Source organism: Protopterus annectens, chromosome 9.part0 (assembly GCF_019279795.1).
Source record: "Protopterus annectens isolate FY-2018-M chromosome 9.part0, PAN1.0, whole genome shotgun sequence".
Taxonomy (NCBI): domain Eukaryota; kingdom Metazoa; phylum Chordata; order Ceratodontiformes; family Protopteridae; genus Protopterus; species Protopterus annectens.
This window is the reverse complement of record NC_056743.1, coordinates 1,509,600,952-1,509,620,951: the sequence shown is the minus strand read 5'-3', so window position 1 is coordinate 1,509,620,951 and position 20,000 is coordinate 1,509,600,952. Positions and strand designations below refer to the sequence as shown.

Here is a 20,000-nt window from a genome sequence, read left to right as displayed (position 1 = left end):
AAATGTAACAGTAAATTCTTTGGTAAAAAATTGTTTTCACTGAGTGGCATCACCAAAACTTTATCCTTGCTGATGTCAGAGTAGGGGGTGCATACAAATGCATCCACAAACTTTAATGGATGCCTCATACAGCATGCATGAGTTTCCATCCTTTATATTAAATGAGCAAACTCGAAGACACAAAGGGTAGAACTATTCTCGATCCATGGGTAACTGATGCGTGTTTGGTTACTATTTTACTTTCAGACTTTATTAACCAGAGAGGAATGGTCAGGAGGGAAAAAAAGGAAGAACGGTATAATCGATACATAGATATAACAATGTAGCAAATGAAGGATAGACAGAAGCTGAAGAGTAAATACTGTCATAGATCAGTAAACTCGCCTATGAACACTACTGCAGATTGTGTATGTATTTTGACAGTCTCTGGGTCATGCAATTAAGACTTCCAAATGTTGGACAGTTTGCAAGTGTAGAGCTGCTTCTTGTTGCAGTTCTTACCTCATCCAGCAGTGTAGCTCTCCAGTTGTTCTGTACATTTCTGATGATGTCACTGACAGACTCAGAAAAGAGCAAGCGTACCTCCTGAAAGGCTGTGCTGAGGGGGCTAATAAGTTCCTCAACCACTGAACACAGATATGGCTCTACATCTTCAGTGTAGCATGACTCCACTGGTCCTGTTAATGTAACTGAGAAAGGAGACAGTGTCAGTAACATTTAATAAGGGAATATGCCTTGCATACACCAAAAACACTTACCAATGTGCACTTAACAAGATGTACCTGAATACAAACTGCTGTGGTAAGACAAAAGGATGCAAGTTTCATCAATCTGACTGGAATGTCTGACAGATCTTATGAAATGTAATTACATAGGCAAGTATAAAATCAGGCATATTTCTAAACTGTAACATCAGTAAATACTTTAAATGTATTACTGAACATCTTATGATGGTCAAATGTGCTGCCTCATAGTGCAGCAATATAAGATAAACCGAATTCAGTGGTATGTATTAGTCATGTTAATTTACTGAATAAAACCACATTATGTTAGTATTGCTTGGTTCTCCAGACTGGTTTGTGGTTGTGCTACCTTCTGTGCAATGTTTGGATGTCTTTGTGAACATGTGGGCTTTTGCTGAGTGGTTTGGTTTCATCCCACTGCCCAGGGTGAGCAGTATGTGAATTGCTGATCCTCTAAATTGTCTATAGATGTGTGTGGCATATTTAAATGCATTTTTGTGTGTATTTGTGTGCGTGTGTGTGTGTGTATATGTGTATATATTTGTATGTGTGTGTGTGTATTTGTATGTGTGTGTATTTGTATATATGTGTGTGTGTGTGTGCCTTTATGTATGTGTGCCTGTGTGTGTCCTGCAACTGAACTGGATCAAGTGGTAGTTGGAGAAGGTATGAATGAATAAGCTACCTTGTGATCTTCAAATAAAATGCAAGAGTGGAGATAGCACAAGCTGGTTTATGGCTGATGTACCTTATGTGCAGAATTTAAATGTTTTCTCTGTGATTGTGTGGGCTTTTGCTGGGTGCTTTCCTTAGTGTCTTATCAAGCTACTGCTCTCATTCATGTTATGGTTTGTACTAACTGATCAATCTTTATATATGACACTCAGACCATTTCTTCCTGTAAAGTTAAAAAAAAAAAAAACTTTTCTTGCTTAGCCGCAGATAGCACTATTTATTTGTGTGATTTCTCCCATGTCAAATTGGTTCATTGGTATAAGGATATGCAAGGTCAGTACAGCCAAGTAATAAAACACACACACACACACACACACACACACACACACACACACACACACACACACACTGTCTGCATGGATGACAATGACATGGGTTGCTGGCATTTGACTGCATTACAAATGGTTGAACACAACTGACTGAAAATCCCATTTGATTGAAAACTGTATTAGACTGAATCATAACTGACAGAAGACTTTAGACGTATATAGGCTGTATATGATGGTGTAATTTCTGATCATAGGAGTTACTATAGAAGAAAGTCTAGAAGAGCATAAGTGGATTGGCAATGGCCACCATTATGTCATACCCCTAGATCTGTAAATGTTTGTGTTTGAGTGCCAGCACTGATTCATTATGTGTATTGTTTTTCTTTTTTTCTTTTCTCCAGGGTTGAGCAACCATGCAGTTAATACATATAAGTGGGGGTGGGGGGGGCAGGGGAGCTTGCCCCCTTCAAGAACATTATTTATGCTGTATTTGTTGTGTAGAATGTTTTCTATCCATCATGATTCAGTGAAGTGAGTTTTCAGTCCGTTGTGTTCAGTGATTTGTGATTTAGTGAACTGAGTGGCTCCTATGTCATACAGTTATGCTATACTAATGATGACACAGACTATTTGTGAGATCTCCTGCAAATTTCCTTTACTGTACATTCATAATTTTGTAAATATATTACACCACAACTGTCAGTCATGATTATACATCACAATGACTTGCCACACATTTTAACCATTTTATTTAATCATATATCACCTGGTGAATGGTTTCTTGATGAGGCAGCCATATACTGAATATTTATAACTATGACACATTTTCTTACACTCATCGGCCAGGCTGTTTTTTTTTTTAGATCAGCAACATTTATTTAAAAAAAGCATTCAGGCAGCTTATGTTTTAGTTTCCAAAGTTCTCAGTCATACTAGTTGGGAACTAGTAATGAAAACTATAAAGGAATTTTGGATTTCACCTTCCTACCTGTAGGAAGCTGTGTTGGAGAATGTCCTTTACATTCTAATAGTGTTTCTGTAGCAGTCTGTAGTTTTGCAATATTTACATGTCTTTAAAATGTTACTTATGGTCTCCGTTCTCCTTTCTACCTGAACCTTTGATTGTATATATCCAAGATTGGATGTGATATAGAAGAATTCCCATCGTTTTGCAAAGTTTTTAAACTCCTGACTAACAAATTGTGATTCATTGTCAAATACAGCTTGTTCTGCAATCCCATGCATGGAAAATACAGACGTGAGATCAGACAGCACTTCCTGATTGGTAATGTTTTTCAAGTACAGTACTTCAGGGTACTTCAAGGGTTTCTGTACAAATCACTGACTTATTTTTCCTCAAGTGTCAGGTATCTGCGACACAAGATGCTGAGCAATAGAAGGCCTGTCACTGTTTTCTGTAGGATATCACTGCTGATGTGATTTTCTTATTGTGAGCTGGTAGTGATTCCTCTGGTTTGTGAGATTTCCTCCCTTCTTTATGTTTCTGCGACCACAGAGCTGGCATATATAAGTTCAAGATGTGAGGTCTTGCCTCCCACATCAGGGTTACAGGGATCTTACTCCCCTGCAAAAGAAATACTTAGAGTATAAATTTTTTTTTGCCCTAATGTACATTCATTTTCAGTATTGTGGCATGTCAGTGTTTTAGCATTTGTGTTTCAGTAGTGGACCCTACTTCAAGTAATAGTGCAAAAGAGAAAGTTTAGATTCTTGAACTGATGTATATTCACAGTTTTAACCATTGTAGTGAAGGAATGTCATATGGTGTGAGTTCCTCCTTTTGGTTCTGTTTTTTTTTGAACATGCCATAAATAACTCTCACACTTCTCTATAAACTCCTCCATATTCAAAGTCATATTCGATCAGTGCATGACATCATGTGGTCTTTCCTTACATTCTGTTTCTCTCATGTGCTATCCGTGTACTTTTTTGGTATATTGTTGTAAAGCTATATAAGAATGACTACTTTGTCAACATTAAATAAAAGTCCCTAAAATCATAGCCCAAGTTCAGTTTTATTAACCCGCTTATTAATTAAACAGGAATACAATCAATAAAACACATAAAAGCATATTTAATACCCAAATAAATAAGCATGCAAACTATTTAGGTAACTGAGACAAAAATACCAACAACAAAATTGTATTTGAATGGGACGCATGATTTAATTTGTAGGGAAAAGTAATACTTGAAGATCAGCTGGAGCAAATAGGTTTTGAGGGATTTTTTTAAACCTTCTGAACATTAGAGCATCCCGACTTAGCTGTTTCTCCCTTTGTGTGACTTTTGCATATTGTTCAGGTTCTTCCATGATCAGCATGTTGGGTTTTTATTTAATCTCATGATTTTCTTTAGGAATTTGTCTCCTGTGCTCTTATATCTTACTAGTAGTCACAATGTAAGATTTTTGGTCCAGGAAGAGCTCACAGTACAGTATTTGTAAACTTTCTGTTTTGCTTCTAGTAGTATTATAAAGTGAAGATTCTCAACAGTTATATTGTATAGTGTCATTCACAACTGCTTTTTTTTTTCTGTCCAAATATTGCTATAAAGATTGCCTTCAAGGACTCACAGATCTGTTACTTTGTAGTGCCAGACAATAGCCGATATCAAGAAACCTGAACTCACAAACAGAAGGAGGAAATGAGGAATCTCTGCAATTAATTACTAGACTACAAAAATCTTATTTAACTAATATTTATTTTCTAGGTGAAGAAGACATGCTCATTATATTGTGTTTAAAACCTGAATAAGAACACAAATCAGAATATCAATAAATACATTTCTGACAATATGTTCAGAGATTCAGAAATTAAGCAGTAATTCTGAACACTGCTGTTCTACATGAATAGTGTTGCTGCCTCACAGCAAGAGGTTCTCCCGTTCGATTCTCAGCTGAAGTGAGAGGAGTGCCTTCTGTGTATAGTCTGCATGTCCTCCCCATGGTTGGATGGGTGTTCGAAAGACATGCGTAAATGGGTGTGCCTTCGCTGAAGGTTGGACGTCGAACTGGCACCTCGGCGTTCGTGAAAATCTACTGCCAATCATTAGCGGACCGGAGTTCCGCTGTGGCGACCCCTAACCGGGAAAAGCCGAAAGACAAACAACAACAACACTGTGAAAAGGAGAAAGCTTAGGTCAGAAAGAATAAGAGCAGAACAATCATCCCATCAGGCCATTTTGGGGGAAGAACCAATTAAAAATTAATAATTATTTGGAGTTATTCAGAGGCACAAATAATGCTCAGAACTCAGAGCAAATTATGCTGATAAATCAGGCAAACAGAATGTAAAAAAAGTTTGTTAATTAAAAAAAATGTTTAAGATAAAAGTATTTGATGAAACAAGCATGTTTAAAGCAAAAACAAGCATGTTTAATGCAAAACGAGTGTGTTTAAGGCAAAGTTGGGCATGTTTAGAGTAAAATAAGCACAAGAAAAGTACATTGGGTATGAAGAGGGCTTAAACGAGCAAAATGATTACAATAAGAAAGAAAAGGGCACATTAAGCGAAAATAAAGCAAGGCAACTGTATGTGTTTTGGCAAAGTGCTGTGTTTGGGCATAACTATAACTTCGTACTTTATCAAGGGCATAACTAAAGCTATTCGAAGTATCTCAAAGTGTGACAAAGTTCTTACAAAGTGTGCTTATTACTGTGCATATATTTCGAAGAATTTATTGTATGCAAAGTGCAATTGTTTTGTGAAATTCAAAGTATAGCTATTTCGAAAAGTTCTTGTGCTGTGTGTGTCTCTTCGCAAAGTACCGCCATTACAGAGTGCTTCTTGTACTGTAAAGAATTGCCTAGCAAGGTACTGCCATTTTGGGGACATTTCAGTATGCTGTATGCAGTTATTCGCAAAGTGCAATTACTTCGAAAAGTTATTGAATTTGGGCAACTGATGTTCGATTTATTCGCATTGTGCAGTTACTTGACATGTTTTTTTACACTGATAAGAGGTGTTTTCTTGGAAAAGATGACATTACGAGAGTGTTGCAGTGCTCGTGAGTTGTTCAGTCACATTATAAAGTTCTCGTATATTTCTTAAAATGATGGTAAATAACTTTAGCAAATGGTGATAAATGACTTTAGCAATTTTGCCTTTCCAACGATATTACGAAAGTATCAAAATGCCCGAGAAGTTTATTTTACAAATTCCAGTTACTAGAAAGCACTACGAGTTTGTTCATTCACATAATTCTGAAAAGCCCAACAAAGGTATAAGTTCAGCATACAAAGGCATTGGACAATTACTTGGCATTAGTTTCTGGCATGTGTGTGTATGTTTATTCTTATTTGCAAAACCCTTTGTTGGTATGTGTTATTATGGCAGATGGATTTTGAAAGCCCCTACCACTTGTATTTGATCAGAATATTGCAGAGAATTGGAAAATATTTGAGCAGGAGTATGATATTTTTTATACAAGCAACTTATGCAAATAGAGATGCATGCACCAGGGCATTCATTTTGCTAAACTTAGCAGGGTCAGAGGCCACAGAAAGAAAGCGTTCATTTATGTATGCACCAGCAGTATATGAAGGAGAAGGTATGGACTGCCATATTGTAGTACAAGCTGAATCAAGGGAAGATCTCGAGTGTTTGAAGTGCAAGTTCAGAGAAATGTGTAACCCCCAGATGAATATTACACTAGAGAGGCATTTGTTTTACATGAGAGATCAGAAACCAGGGGAGTCATTTGCAGCTTATATAACTAACTTGAGAAACAGAGCTAAAATGTGTCAGTTTGGTTCATAGGTTAGTACTAGGCTATCGGCCCTAGGGCCTATACAAGCCTAGCCATAACAATTCCCTGGCTATTTCTTCCCACACTATTTACTTCCCTGGACTCCTATCTAGCAGGGCGACTGACAAGATCCCCAGGGTGAATTTCCTTTCTCCCGTCCAATCATCAAGGTTCCTTTTGAAGAAGGCCAAAGAGGCGCCCTGCTTGGCATGTAAGGGCAGTCTGTTCCAGAGTCTGGGGAGTCTCTGAGTCAGGAACCTAACCCTCCAGCATGTTTTGTTTATTGTGATGACAAGGTTTAGATCCCTGGAGTGTGTGGCTCTGAGGGAGTGGGATTTCTTTAAGTGGAGCATGTCCAACAGCTCTGGGATTGACATGGCCTTGTATGTTAAGCAGAGATTGCCTCTGAGTAGACGATATGCAACAGAGTATAACTGGAGTTTTTTAAGGCGCTCAGCGTAGGGCATCTGCTTTAGGCCTGTGATTCTTTTAGTGAGGTATTTCTGCAGCCTTTCCCGTTGTTGCAGATGTCTTGAGAGGTACATACCAAATGAGACATTGTATTCTATAATGGGTCTAATGAGGGATGAGTACAGTAGGACAATGACCTCCTTTTTTCTGGATGAAAAGCCCTTAGTGACAAGGTGTGCCACATAGAAGGATTTCCTGACTGTTGTGGTGATGTGTCCACCTGTGTCCCTAAGTCTATTATCACACTTTCAGTGTTTAGTGTACTGCCACCTATGTGATAATTCATGGGTACATGTTTTTTCCCAAAGGAGATAACTATACATTTCTTGGCATTGAGCTTGAGCCCATGGCTCTGGCACCAAGCATCTGTTTCTGGAAGGCCCTTTTGTAGATTATCCACATCATTTTGGGATTCAGTAATGGCTCCCAGTTTGCAGTCATCTGCGAACTTTGTCAGCCAGAGTCCCTCAGTGTTGGCCTGTACTTCAGAGAAGTAGATGCCAAACAAGAGTGGTCCCAGTACTGAACCCTGAGGTACTCCACTTGTCACTTGTCTGGAGCTGGATTTGGAGTCGGCTACTTTTACAGTGTGTGTTCTGTCAGTAAGCCAGTTGGCAACCCATCGAGTGACGTAGGGATTAATGCCCAGCTTAGTAAGTTTATCTATAATTCCAGAGTGGGGAATGGTGTCAAAGGCCTTGGCGAGGTCCAGATAGGCTGTGTGGACCGCCTTATCCTCATCCACAGCTCTGGAGACTGATTCGAAGAAGTCAATCAGGTTCAGGAGACAAGATCAGCCATTCACGAACCCAAACTGGGTGGGGTCCAGTGTTTGAAGGTTGCCAATGTCTTTGTTTATAAGTTCCATGATAATACATTCCATGGCCTTGCAGATCAGGCACATCAAACTGATGGGGCGGTAGTTCCCGGGATCCAAGGTGGATCCCCCCTTGTAGCTGTGCGCCACACAGTGGGCACGAAGCCTGAGGTGAGGCTATGATTAAACATGACACTTAGGTGAGGTGCCAGTTCATTTTGTAGTTCATGTAGTACACAGCCTGGGATGTCATCTGGTCCCATGGATGCTATATTCTTAGCTTTGGAGAGTCAGTTTTTTACCTGTGTGGCCGTTATTACCAGAATTTGGCAATCTTCCGGTATTGAGATGGGCCATTTAGGGTGGTGGTGATTTAAAAGATGAGCTGATAAAGGACAGGCTTGTGTGTGGTATTAACATTGCTGCTGTGAGAAAGATTTTACTTTGTGACAGTGATTTAACATTGAACAAAGCCATAGAGATGTGTCAAGTCCTCGAGGTGACAGAAAAAAACACAAGTATGCTTGCGAGTGACAAGAGCATGGTTTCAGTTGGATCCAGATGTAGACAGTATGCAACGCGTGGCAAACAGGAGCAGGCCTAAGCACGTGTCAGCTACAAGGTTTCCAAAGAAGGCATGAGGCTTTTCAGAAAGTTCTAAGAAAGGTGCAGCCACCAGCTCATTGCAGTATAAACATGAATCAGCAAAACCCAAATCTGGCTTTATTGTTAACTGTCACAGTTGTTGTGCGAATCATGAGTCTAAAAGAGAGAAGTGCTTAGCATATGGTCAGCAATATCACAAGTGTAAAAAATGGAACCATTTTCAAAAGTTTTACAAGTCAAGCAAGCCTCACACAATTGTAAAGAAAGGTTGCACAAAAAAGTAAGCTGATCAAGTAGAGCCGAAGAAGAAGTCAGCTTTCTATTTTGATAATGTATCAGTGCTTGATGAAAGAGTTGATGCACTAAACTTATTAATAAGAAGTGAAGTATTTTGTACTATTTGGATTAATGGAAAATCCACAGAGCTCAAAGTAGACACTGGCTGAAAGTGTAATGTTATATCAGTAGATACATTTGCAAGAGTAAGAACTAATGAGCAACTCAATGTAACCAGCAGTGCAAGACTTGTTGCTTATGGAGGTGAAGAAATTCAAACCAAAGGTTCAGTGATGCTTTCATGTTATTTGGCCGAGAACTGTTACAACTTCCGATAGCTATGCAAGATAAAGTAAAAGCTCATTTGGATAAAATGGTGCAACAAGTTGTGATTTGTCCACTCACAGAACCAACTGAATGGGTGTTGCCCATGGTAGCCTCTCATAAAAAAGGCTCAGCTGAAATCAGAATATGCATTGACCCAAGAGATCTGAACAAAGCTTTAAAAAGACTGTATCCTCTGATGCGCACAGTCAAAGTTGCAGCTCTAATACCAAATATCACTGTATTTTCAGTTTTGGTTGCAAAGAATTCGTTTTGGCAAGTGATGCTGGATCACAAATCCTCATTTCTAACTACTTTTGGTACTTCATTTGGCAGATACAGATTCCTAAGGATGCCATTTGGAATAAATTCTACAAGTGAAGTTTTTCAGCATGCAATGGAGCAAATTTTTTCACGCTATCCCTGTGCCATAATAGTAGATGATCTAATGGTTAGAGGCAATCGTGAAGCAGAGCATGACAGAAACCTCAAGAAAGTTCTAGACAGGGCATGTGAAGTAAACTTGAAGCGCAATCCTTTGAAATGCAAATTCAGACTTCCAGAAGTTACGTACATAGGTCATTTGTTTCCAAGTACAGGCTTGAGACCAGACCCGACCAAACAAGCAACTATTCTTGAAATGTCAGAAGCAGATAATGTACAAGCTTTACAACATTTTCTGGGCATGGTCAACTATTTAAGCAAATTTATACCAGACTTCAGTGAGTTGACAGCACCTTTAAGAGTGCTCACACACAAAAATGTTGGATGGTCATGTTTGGAATAGCATCAGAAGGCATTTGAAGACCTCAAGCAGAAAATTGCCACCCCACCCCACCCCATACATTAAGATACTATGATGTGAATAAACCAGTTATTTTTTCCTGTGATGCTTCAAAATTTGGTCTAGGTGCAGTTATACTTCAGGAGAGCAGACCAGTAGCCTATGTATCTAGAACACTAACCCAGACTGAGGTGCAGTATGCTCAAATTGAGAAGGAGCTTTTGGCAATAGTATTTGCATGTTCCAAGTTTCATGATTATATTTATGGTCAAACATCAACCTTTAGTAACTATTCTAAAGAAGCCGATGCATTCTGCTCTGTTAGATTACAAAGAATTATGCTCAAATTGCAAAAGTACAATTTCAAAATTGTCTACACAAAAGGTAAATTGCTCTATCTGGCTGATACTTTATTCAGATCACCTAGAAACACAACAGAACAGCTTGACACAGAGAAGTTTGACTTTGATGTGATGTCAGTGTGTGTAATTTTTCCACCACTAGATTTGATGAGTTAAGAGATCACACTCAAACTGATCCAATTTTACAGAAGCTCAATCACTATATTAATGTAGGATGGCCGTCAAAGCAATCTAGTATATCACCTGAAATGCAAACATATTTTCCTTACAGAGATGAATTGTTGATGAAAGAAGGCATTATTTTCATGTTGTTCCTACTTCCTTACAACAGGAATATATCCAGATTTTGCATCGTGGTCACCCAGGGTCCACATCCATTAACAGAAGAGCAAGAGAATTGGTATTTTGGCCTTCATTTTCAAGAGACATTGATAGAGTTCTTTCTTTTTGTTCAGTATGCAATAGTACCATATGGAATTTGCAAAGAGAACTGCTTCAGCTAAGTCCGCTTCCTAACTACCTTGGTCTACTGTAGCAACTGATATCTTTGAGTGGAACAATCAACACTTCTTAGTTTTGGTAGACTCTTATTGGAATTGGTTTGAGCTTGATCTACTACCTAACCTAACATCCACTGCTATTGCTAAGTTCAAATGTCATTTTTCAGTTCATGGTAGTCCACACAAACTTTTTTTCTGACAATGGTACTCAATTCACTAGCCAGTTTTTTCAGAAATTTGCAAAAGAATGGGGCTTTGTACATGCCACAAGTAGTGCTGAATATCCTCAGTCCAATGGTCTAGCTGAACGTGCAGTGCGAAGTGCAAAGCAATTGCCTGAAAGGGCAAAGCGTGACAATACCAATGTATTCTTGAATCTACTTAATCTCAGAAACATACCCCATGATGATATTCTTGGCTCACCTGTTCAAAGACTGTTTTCCAGGCAAACTAGAACTACGCTACCTATTTCTTCAAGTTTGTTGCAGCTTAAATCCAAGAACAATAAAACCATCAAGGGTCAATTGTTTAAGAAGTGTAATATTTAGAAAACTAGTTACGATCGATCAAGCAGATTACTTTGTCCATTGAGGGAAGGAGAGATGGTACAAATTCAGCCAACAAAAGGTTTTGATCTAATAAGACAGATTACAGGCATCTGTGCTGAGCCAAGATCCTACTTGGTAAACTCCGAAGGTGTGGAGTATAGGAGGAATCACAGACATCTTCTTCCTCTACCAGAATCATCATCATCATCATCATTGCAGTCACAACATTGTTTTTGTGATGCAAATCCTAAACCTGAGAATGAATCAGACACTGTTTCCAGACCAGAATATATTCCAAATTCTGATTCCATTCCAGTAACTGATTCGAACAATCCACAGGTTAATCATTTTAAAGAAACTGCCCAGTTGCTAATTCTAACTCTCAGTTTTATGTCACACGTTATGGCCAGATATCTAAGCCGAGTGTGAATTACACAGCAAAATGGACTTGATTGTAGTTACCGGTATCTATAGTGTTGTATAATGCATGAATATGGATTTTCTGTAATTTTTGCATGCCGAATGGTTTCATAACAATTCTTGATATTATTCTCAAAGAGGGAGGATGTAGATGATAGCATAAGAGTGTGCATGTTATGCCTTTAAGAAGCATGCAAGGCTGTATGTGCACATATATAAATCTCCTGACACGTGCATTTTATAGTGCCATTTTGGAGAAGCAGACAGACAGAGAGCATGCATAATCATAGTCCTTGATCTGTATATAAGTTACCTAGTAAGTCTTTGTAGTAATGTGTTTGTATGAAATAAAGCTGCTTGAACAGAACCCATGAAGATTCTTTTCATGTCCTGTACATGAAAGTGACAAGCCCTATTAGCTTGGGATAAAGCTTCACAGCACAATCTCACTCTGCAGGTATCCTGCATTCTGTCACAGAAAAATTATGTGGCAGACCCTCAAGAATGGAAACTAGAGAAAGGGCTTTTCCAAGATTTGATGCATCTGTGGGGAGTTCCACAAGTAGACCTTTTTGCTTCCTCCCTGAACAATCAGCTGGCCAGATGTTACTCCAGGAGCAAGAATGTCTGGAAGACAGATGTCTTTTCCTTTCCTTGGACTTGAATGTTCCAGTATGCTTTTTCACTCTTTCTACTGATATCCAGGGTACTTCTGAAGATTCAGAAGGAATCCCCCAAGATCATTGTGGTGACTCACTTCTGGCTCAGACAACACTGGTTCTCCCTTCTTTTGGAAATGGCAAAGGGCAATTACCACAAGCTTCCTGACGGACTAGATCTACTCACACCAGATCAGGGTGGTTTGATACACTTCGACCCAAATCATGCTTAACTGACTTGCTGGATGACACTTGTTTACCGAGGAGATGCAGCAGGTACTAATGGAGGCAGCAAAGCCCAGTAGTGTAGCTGGGGCAGGGCAATTTCCTGGTGTCTAACCTGAGAATATCTGCCTAAATGCTTCATCCATAAATCACCAGGGTCTACTTATTAGTTTCCCCTCAAGCGTTTGTGTTTGACGGTGCCCTGTATAGAAGCAGACACCTTAAGTTGATATTTTTCCTGTAAAAGCACCATTGCACACAGCACAGCTAGGTTGCAGTGATAAGCACTGCCCCCCCAGAGTTGCAAACTGGATCCTTCTAACATTACTTTATATTCACACTCCAACTGCCTAATCCAGGGGTTATCAAAGTGTGTGCTGTGGCACCCTGGAGAGCCGCGGCTTCCTCACAGGAGCGGAGCAAACTAATAAGCTTTGATGCAAAATAAACCGCGAACAGTAAGCTTATTAGTTTGCGACAAACTAAGTCTAGACCTACACTGTAGCTTTTTAGCAGAACTGGCATCAAGTATAGCAGCGGTCGCCAACCACTGGGCCGCGGACCAGTACCGGGCTGTGGAGCACTTGGAACCGGGCCATCAGGTAAGTGAATGCCTGTATAAGTGTGTGTGTGTGTGTGTGTCTGTCTGTCTGTCTACGTGTGTGAGTGAATGCGTGCATGAATGAGGAAGTGACTGTGTGTGTGCATGTGTGAAATCGGAAGAGTAAAAGGGATGTATGAATTAATGCAGGTATGAATGAGGAAGTTCGCCAACCACTGGGCCGCAGACCAGTACCGGGCTGTGGAGCACTTGGAACCGGGCCATCAGGTAAGTGAATGCCTGTATAAGTGTGTGTGTCTGTCTGTCTGTGTGTGTGAGTGATTGCGTGCATGAATGAGGAAGTGATTGTGTGTGTGTATGTGTGAAATCGGAAGAGCGAAAGGAATGTATGAATTAATGCAGGTATGAATGAGGAAGTGACTGTGTGTGTGTATGTGTGAGATCGGAAGAGTGAGAGGGATGTATGAATGAATGCGTAAGTGGATGTGTGGCATGTGGGTGTGACAGACAGTGAGAGCGATGTGTGAATGAATGCAGGTATGAATGAGGAAGTGACTGTGTGTGTGTTTGATCGGGAGAGAGAGAGAGTGATGTGTGAGTGAATGCAGGGATGAATGAGGAAGTGACTGTGTGTGCGATTGGGAGAGTAAGAGTGATGTGTGAGAGAATGCAGGTATGAATGAGGGAGTGACTGTGTGTGTGTGTGTGTGTGTGTGTGTGTGTGTGTGTGTGTGTGTGTGTGTGTGTGTGTGTGTGTGTGTGATGCAGGGAGAGAGTGAAGAGTGAGAATGATCCCTGGCAGCAGCAATGATTTTGTGTAAGTCTGGACCATACCACTGGACACATACCTTTCACCCTCTTAGATCAAGAAATCTGGACAAAGCCAAAAATAGTGGGGGTACAAAGGCACAAAATAGGGACAATTTTAAGTACTGATCTCACAAACTTAGAAAGTTGATAGAAATGCAGGTTTTGCATTAGCATGAATTTTCTGAAGGGTATGAAGTATGAAACCCAACTGTCTGTCATTATTTTCTGACTTCAACCTCAGTGATCTGCCAGTGATTTGCCAGAAACAACAATTTTATGAGATAAAGACCAAAAATATGAGGCAAAAATCTGGACATTCTGCAAAAATCTATACAGTTGAGAGGTATGCTCGACAGAGCCAAACAATAGGGACAGATTTTAAATATTGCTCTTATAAACTTAAAGTTAATAAGGTTGCCATTAGGTTTGCTTACCTCTCAACCATAGTAAATCAGTGTTATGATGTTAAGCAGAATGTACACTTTTTTTTGGTAATTGTCTTTTTATTGTACTTTTGAGCTTTTCTCCCCAGGTCTCCTAGTCCAGTCGGGCAGCCTCGTTAAACAAATGTCAAATAAATAAACAAATGAAATATGCACTTTTTGCAAGCTGCAGGGGGGGGGGTCACCTTGGGAAAACCTGGATTCAGCAAGGGAGCCGAGAATTGAAAATGTTTGGAAGCCACTGGCCTAATCAATAAAAAAGGGTCTGCTGCCATGGATGTGAACTTTCCCACTGTTTCTGTTACTAACTTGGTTGCTATGGGTATCCTGAGGCAATGTAGAAATTGCATCATGTTTACTGACAACCAGTTAATTCTCAAACAAACTGATACAGTATGTGATAGATGTATTCACACAATGTCACTGGAGGCAAAAGCATTTCTATTGTCAATACGGTTGCCACTAGTACACATGCTGCACTCATCACACACAATTCAAAGCAGACACATAGACCCACATATTCTGAGGCACTTAAATGTAACCTTCTAAACCCCTAAGACCTCCTAGATGAAGTACACATACAAAATACCATCAGCAGCCCTAAATGCACTCTTTCAAAACAACATTCCCATCAACACATACAGCCACATCTCATGGAGCCTCTTCATCTAAGCCTAAAAGGTAAACCACCACATAATCCAACATTCTGATCATTGGAGACTCCATAGTGAAACACACTGATGTCCCTTTCACCAGGCTGAGTAAGGGGAAAGTCATGGTCAGTTTCTTATCAGGGGCCAGGATCCACCATGTTACACATGCACTCAGGTCATGGAACCACAGGTACCACTATGACACAGTCATAGTCCATGTGGGTGTAAATGACCTGAGATGTACCTCCCTAGACTATATGAAGAGAGACATCATGGAGCTCTCAGAATATGTGTCCCAGGCTGGTATGAGCATTGCACTGAGCAGCATTTTACCTTCTCCAAGGATGATGCCACAATACAAACAAAAAACAACTGACTTTAATAATTGGCTTAGTTTCTGGGTGTCATGCTAACGAGGTACAATATTTGTCAGCATGGAAGAAGATGGTCAACAGACCACACTGCTTTGCCAGGGATGGTCTGCACCTCTGCCCTCTAAGGTTTTGAATATTAGCTAAAACACTGTCCTCCCCCATGGCACCCTTTTTAGGCAATGCCAGACTGAAAGTACTTCTGACATAGCAAATCAAAACCAAAAAAATCTAAAGTTGTTACTGCTCAGTGCTAGGAGTCTAAACAAAACTCCACTCCCTAGAAACTCTCTTCATCCTAGAGAATGCTGACATCTTTGGGGTCACTTAGACATGGTTTAAAGCTGCAGAGAGCACACCAAAAGTGCAAGATTATAATGCCTTCCACACATTTAGACCAGGTACTACACAGGCAGGGACTAAAGGTGGAGGTGTCTTGATTTACATCAAAAATAAATATACCCCAAGGCTGATCACACAGGAGAATGCACTTGAGCTTCTCCTAAATCACCATAACCAAAATCCCATACCACTTCCTTGCAAGTTATAGGTTCCCATCTAGGAACCAGGAAACCCATACCATGTATTTAAACTTATTGGAAACACTCACCATCCAACCCAATACCATATTCATGGGCAAATGCAATTACCCCACTGTTAACCTGAAATCATATATGACACCAAGAATACAGGCACAGAGATTCCTGGATTTTGTAAACACAAACTCCCTGGACCAGATTGTCAATACACCAACCAGGGGTGCAACTATATTGGATTTGGTCCTCACTAATATGGAAGAGTGCTGCACACCCCTTAGTGTAATGTCTTTTCTGGTAAAGTCAGACTGTAAAATGGTCTGCTTTGAAGTAAAAATAAAACTTGGAACCCCATCTAACCCTGGAATATTCAGGAGCTACTCTAAGGCTAACTTCATACTTTTAAGTGATAATCTTCCAAAATGTCAAGCTCCCATAAACCCTGAGAACACTGGTGCCTATGTGGAACTGTTCACAGAAATCCTGTATAAGCATGTTAATAGCCGCATAGAGGCAGCTACACCCACAAGGAAGAAGTACAGAACTAACTAAAAAAACAAGCCACCCTGGTGGAATCACAACATCAGTAGGCTGTATAGCAGAAGGAAGAAAATCATGGCAAAAATTAGGAGGTGCAGCACCCAGCAGGATAAAAGCACTCTCATCAAACTAAACAAATTCAGAGGACAAATAAAGTCTACCAAAGCTGAATTTGAGGTAAATTTGGCCTTCCAGGCCAAGGACAACCACAAGGCATTCTTTAGCCATGTCCACAACCTCAAAGCCAATACACAGTTGTATGCAGAGCTCATTGTTAATGAAGCCACCTTTACTGAGCCCGAAGATATAGCAAACCTACTGGCTGAAAAATTCAGATCCAACTTTACCCATCTCCCCCTCAACCTTCCCTTAGGAAATATCATCAAATATAACTCCCCCTATTCACTACAGAAAAGGTCCTTAATGCTCTAAAACCAAGAACACTGCATCAATGGACCCAGACAATATCCCATGATGCCTTCTAAATAGCATGAAATATGACCTATCAGGCCCCTGAAATTGCTGTTTAACTGTAGCCTCCAAACAAGCTTCATGTCTCATGAATGGAGAACAGCAAACGTCATCCCTCTGCACAAAGTTAAGCCGTCTACACACCCTGGAAACTAAGCCATGGAAAAATTGCCATGGAAAAGATCAGTAATAACACAGGAAATCTCCAGACATGGGCCCAATCCAATTTGGTTTTGTCAAGAGCAGGTCATGCCTACTCCGCCTGGTGGACTTCTTTGAGTAGGTCACCAAAGCAATGGATGAAGGCAAAATGGTTCACACTACCTACCTTGACCTGGCCAAGGCATTTGACACAATACCCCATTTAGGCATTGTTGACAAACTCAAGAGGTTAGGTACAAACCCTTATGTCACCTGGTGGATAGCCAGCTGGCTCACAGATAGGACCCAGGAAGTTAGAACTGCAGAGTCCACCTCTACAAAGAGGCCAGTCACAAGTGGAGTCCCTCTGGGATCAGTCCTTGGACCACTCCTTTTCGACATTTACTTCTCTGAAGTCAAGGCCAATGTCAATGGCCTCTGGTTGACTAAATCTGCAGATGATTGCAATCCAGGAGCTGTCATTGAATCCCCACTGATACAAATGTTCTCCACTAAGGGCTGAAATAGACAAGTAACTGGTGTCAGAGCCATGGACTAAAACTGAATGCAGAGAAATGCATAATAGTATCCTTCAGGAAGTCATCAACCCCTGGTAACTATCATATTGACAACACACCCCTAAGAGTTGACCCAGCAGTCAGGGACATAAAGACTGACACAGACAGTAATCTAGTCTTTAACCATCAAGTGTCAGCAGTACTGTGGAAATAATTCTATGTTGTGCAACTTATAAACAAAGGTATGGCATTTAGGTCCAAGGAAGTCATTGTCACACTGTATTCGGCATTCATTAGACCTATCATTGAGTACAATGCCCCCTTTGATATGTACCTAAGCAGGCATATCCAACAACTGGTAATACAAATACTAGGAAGAAGCATAAAGGTAAATCAAGAAACAGGCTCATTCATTTTTTCAAGAAAGGACCATGAATCTTTACAAATTTAGGGTTCATGTTCGAGAAATCTTTTCAGCTTGCTATCTATAAATTACATCACTGAGACAAATCTTTAGAAACAACACCATCTTGTGATTCAAAAACTGAACTACAACTAAATAAACAGTCAATTCATTAATAAAAATAACTGACTACCATAAAGTATGATAGTACAGAAAACACATTAAATTGAAATATAACCATAAAAACCATCACATATAAACACTTAAAACCAAAAATATTACCTCTCCAGTGCCTTCAACTTTAATAAGAACTGGATTGAACATGTATCATTCAAACTTGTAAAGCTATAAGCATTTAATCGAACTTGCCACTTAAGCTCACAGTATTCCAGTTTAAGAGTCCAAGAACCCCCCTCTTTCATCAAATGAAACTTGCTCAATTATTTTAAATCTAAAATGATGTTCTGGGAAAGTCATAATATGTCTGGCTAAGGCATTATGAAAATGCAATTTATTAATACTATAAATATGCTAGTATAATCGTTCTCTAAATGCGTTCTGTTTACCTATATAAAAACTTTTGCAGAACATGCACTTAGCCAGATAAACAACACCTTTACTTTGCTGTTGTTGTCTGAAGAAGTTTGGTTTAATAAATACAGATGAAAGCATTTAAATCATTTAAAATTTAGTGCCTGTTTCTTGATTTACCTTTCCACTTCTTTCTAGTACTTGTATTACTAGTTTTTGTGGCTTTTTTTTGGGGGGGGGATTAGTCGGTATATCCAACAACTGGAACATTCACAGAGGTTCCTCACTAAAAGAATGCAGGGTGTAAGAAACATGTCCTATGCAGAGCACCTCAAGGCCCTATCCCTGTATTCTGTCTCCTATAGATAGTCGAGGGGAAATCTATGCCTGGCATGCAAGGCATTGTCAGACCCCACTTTGATGGATCCCCTGCATATCTGCAAAACAAACAGCACCAAAATTACCTGTTCTAAAGGCTTAAACCTTGCCTGTGATATAAATAGGACCTACTGGAGAGACAGGTATGTATCCCAGAGACTAAACTTTCTCTGGAACAGGCTCCCCATCCATGTGAAATAGAGTTCCTCCCTAATCCAATTCAACTGTAACATGGACAATTAGATGGGGAACAGGAAATTCATCCCTGGTTTGGCACCTGTGTCTCTAATGGACACAGGCAGCCTGTAAATGGTTCATCTCCAAAGCCCCTGCTTACAGTTATCAAGGGTACAAGAAACTGTCAGAGACTGGGATGCACGGCTAGGCTTAAAATGGCCCTTGTGGCCATTTGCTTAGTAAACACCTTTGACCCTCTGACAGGGTTAACTGTCCGAGGCACAACATGCTGTGGAGGCATGAACAGCCAATCTGGATCTCTATTCAATGCAATACCAGCTTTTAACAGACAGTATTGCATTTTTGGTCAAACCTGAGTGCTGTTGCTTTTCGTGTGTGGTCCAACACCTGAGTGGTGTAGCACTCCATGCAGTCAGGGTATAAACTGTAGCAACTGTTTGCTACATTTGTAGCAAGCAGTTTGCTACAGTTTAAAAAGATTTGTTTAACTAAAGCATAAGCTCTGGAGTGCTCTGTGCAGGCAGGGTGTAAACTATAGCAACCCCTTGCAATATTTGTAGCAAACAGTTTGCTACAATTTAAAACATTTTTTTGTTAATTAAAATAAGTTGAAGGAGGGTTGCAGTAGGGTATAGAAGTGCGACCTGAATATCTGGGGCAGGAGGGTGTGTGTGTGTGTCATACATCTGGCCACCTGGTTGGTGTGCTAGTAGAAGGAATGTCTGTTGATTTTATATGTACTTTAAAGGAAGAGAGAGGTGGTTAGGGGCATAGAACTAACTATAAAAAGCCAATCTTTGAGATTGGCTTATTACAGTGAAGTGATTTTTCTTTTTTTTTGCTCTTCAATTGAAGAGCTGAGGGGGTGGGGTGCTGGTTCATAATACTGGCACAGGGCACTGGTTGAGTCAGCTTTCCTTCTGGGAAAAACTGCCACTA

At 40.0% G+C, this 20,000-nt stretch overlaps 1 protein-coding gene across 1 annotated transcript in view; it reads right to left on the bottom strand.

The window, feature by feature from the left end:
- Nucleotides 1-20,000, bottom strand: part of NIBAN3 (niban apoptosis regulator 3) — an 828,390-nt gene that overhangs the window by 193,409 nt on the left and 614,981 nt on the right. Inside the window, exon 9 of the mRNA XM_044084452.1 lies at nucleotides 502-689. Within this exon, the coding sequence (XP_043940387.1) occupies nucleotides 502-689 (188 nt within the window). The remainder of the gene's footprint in view (nucleotides 1-501; nucleotides 690-20,000) is intronic.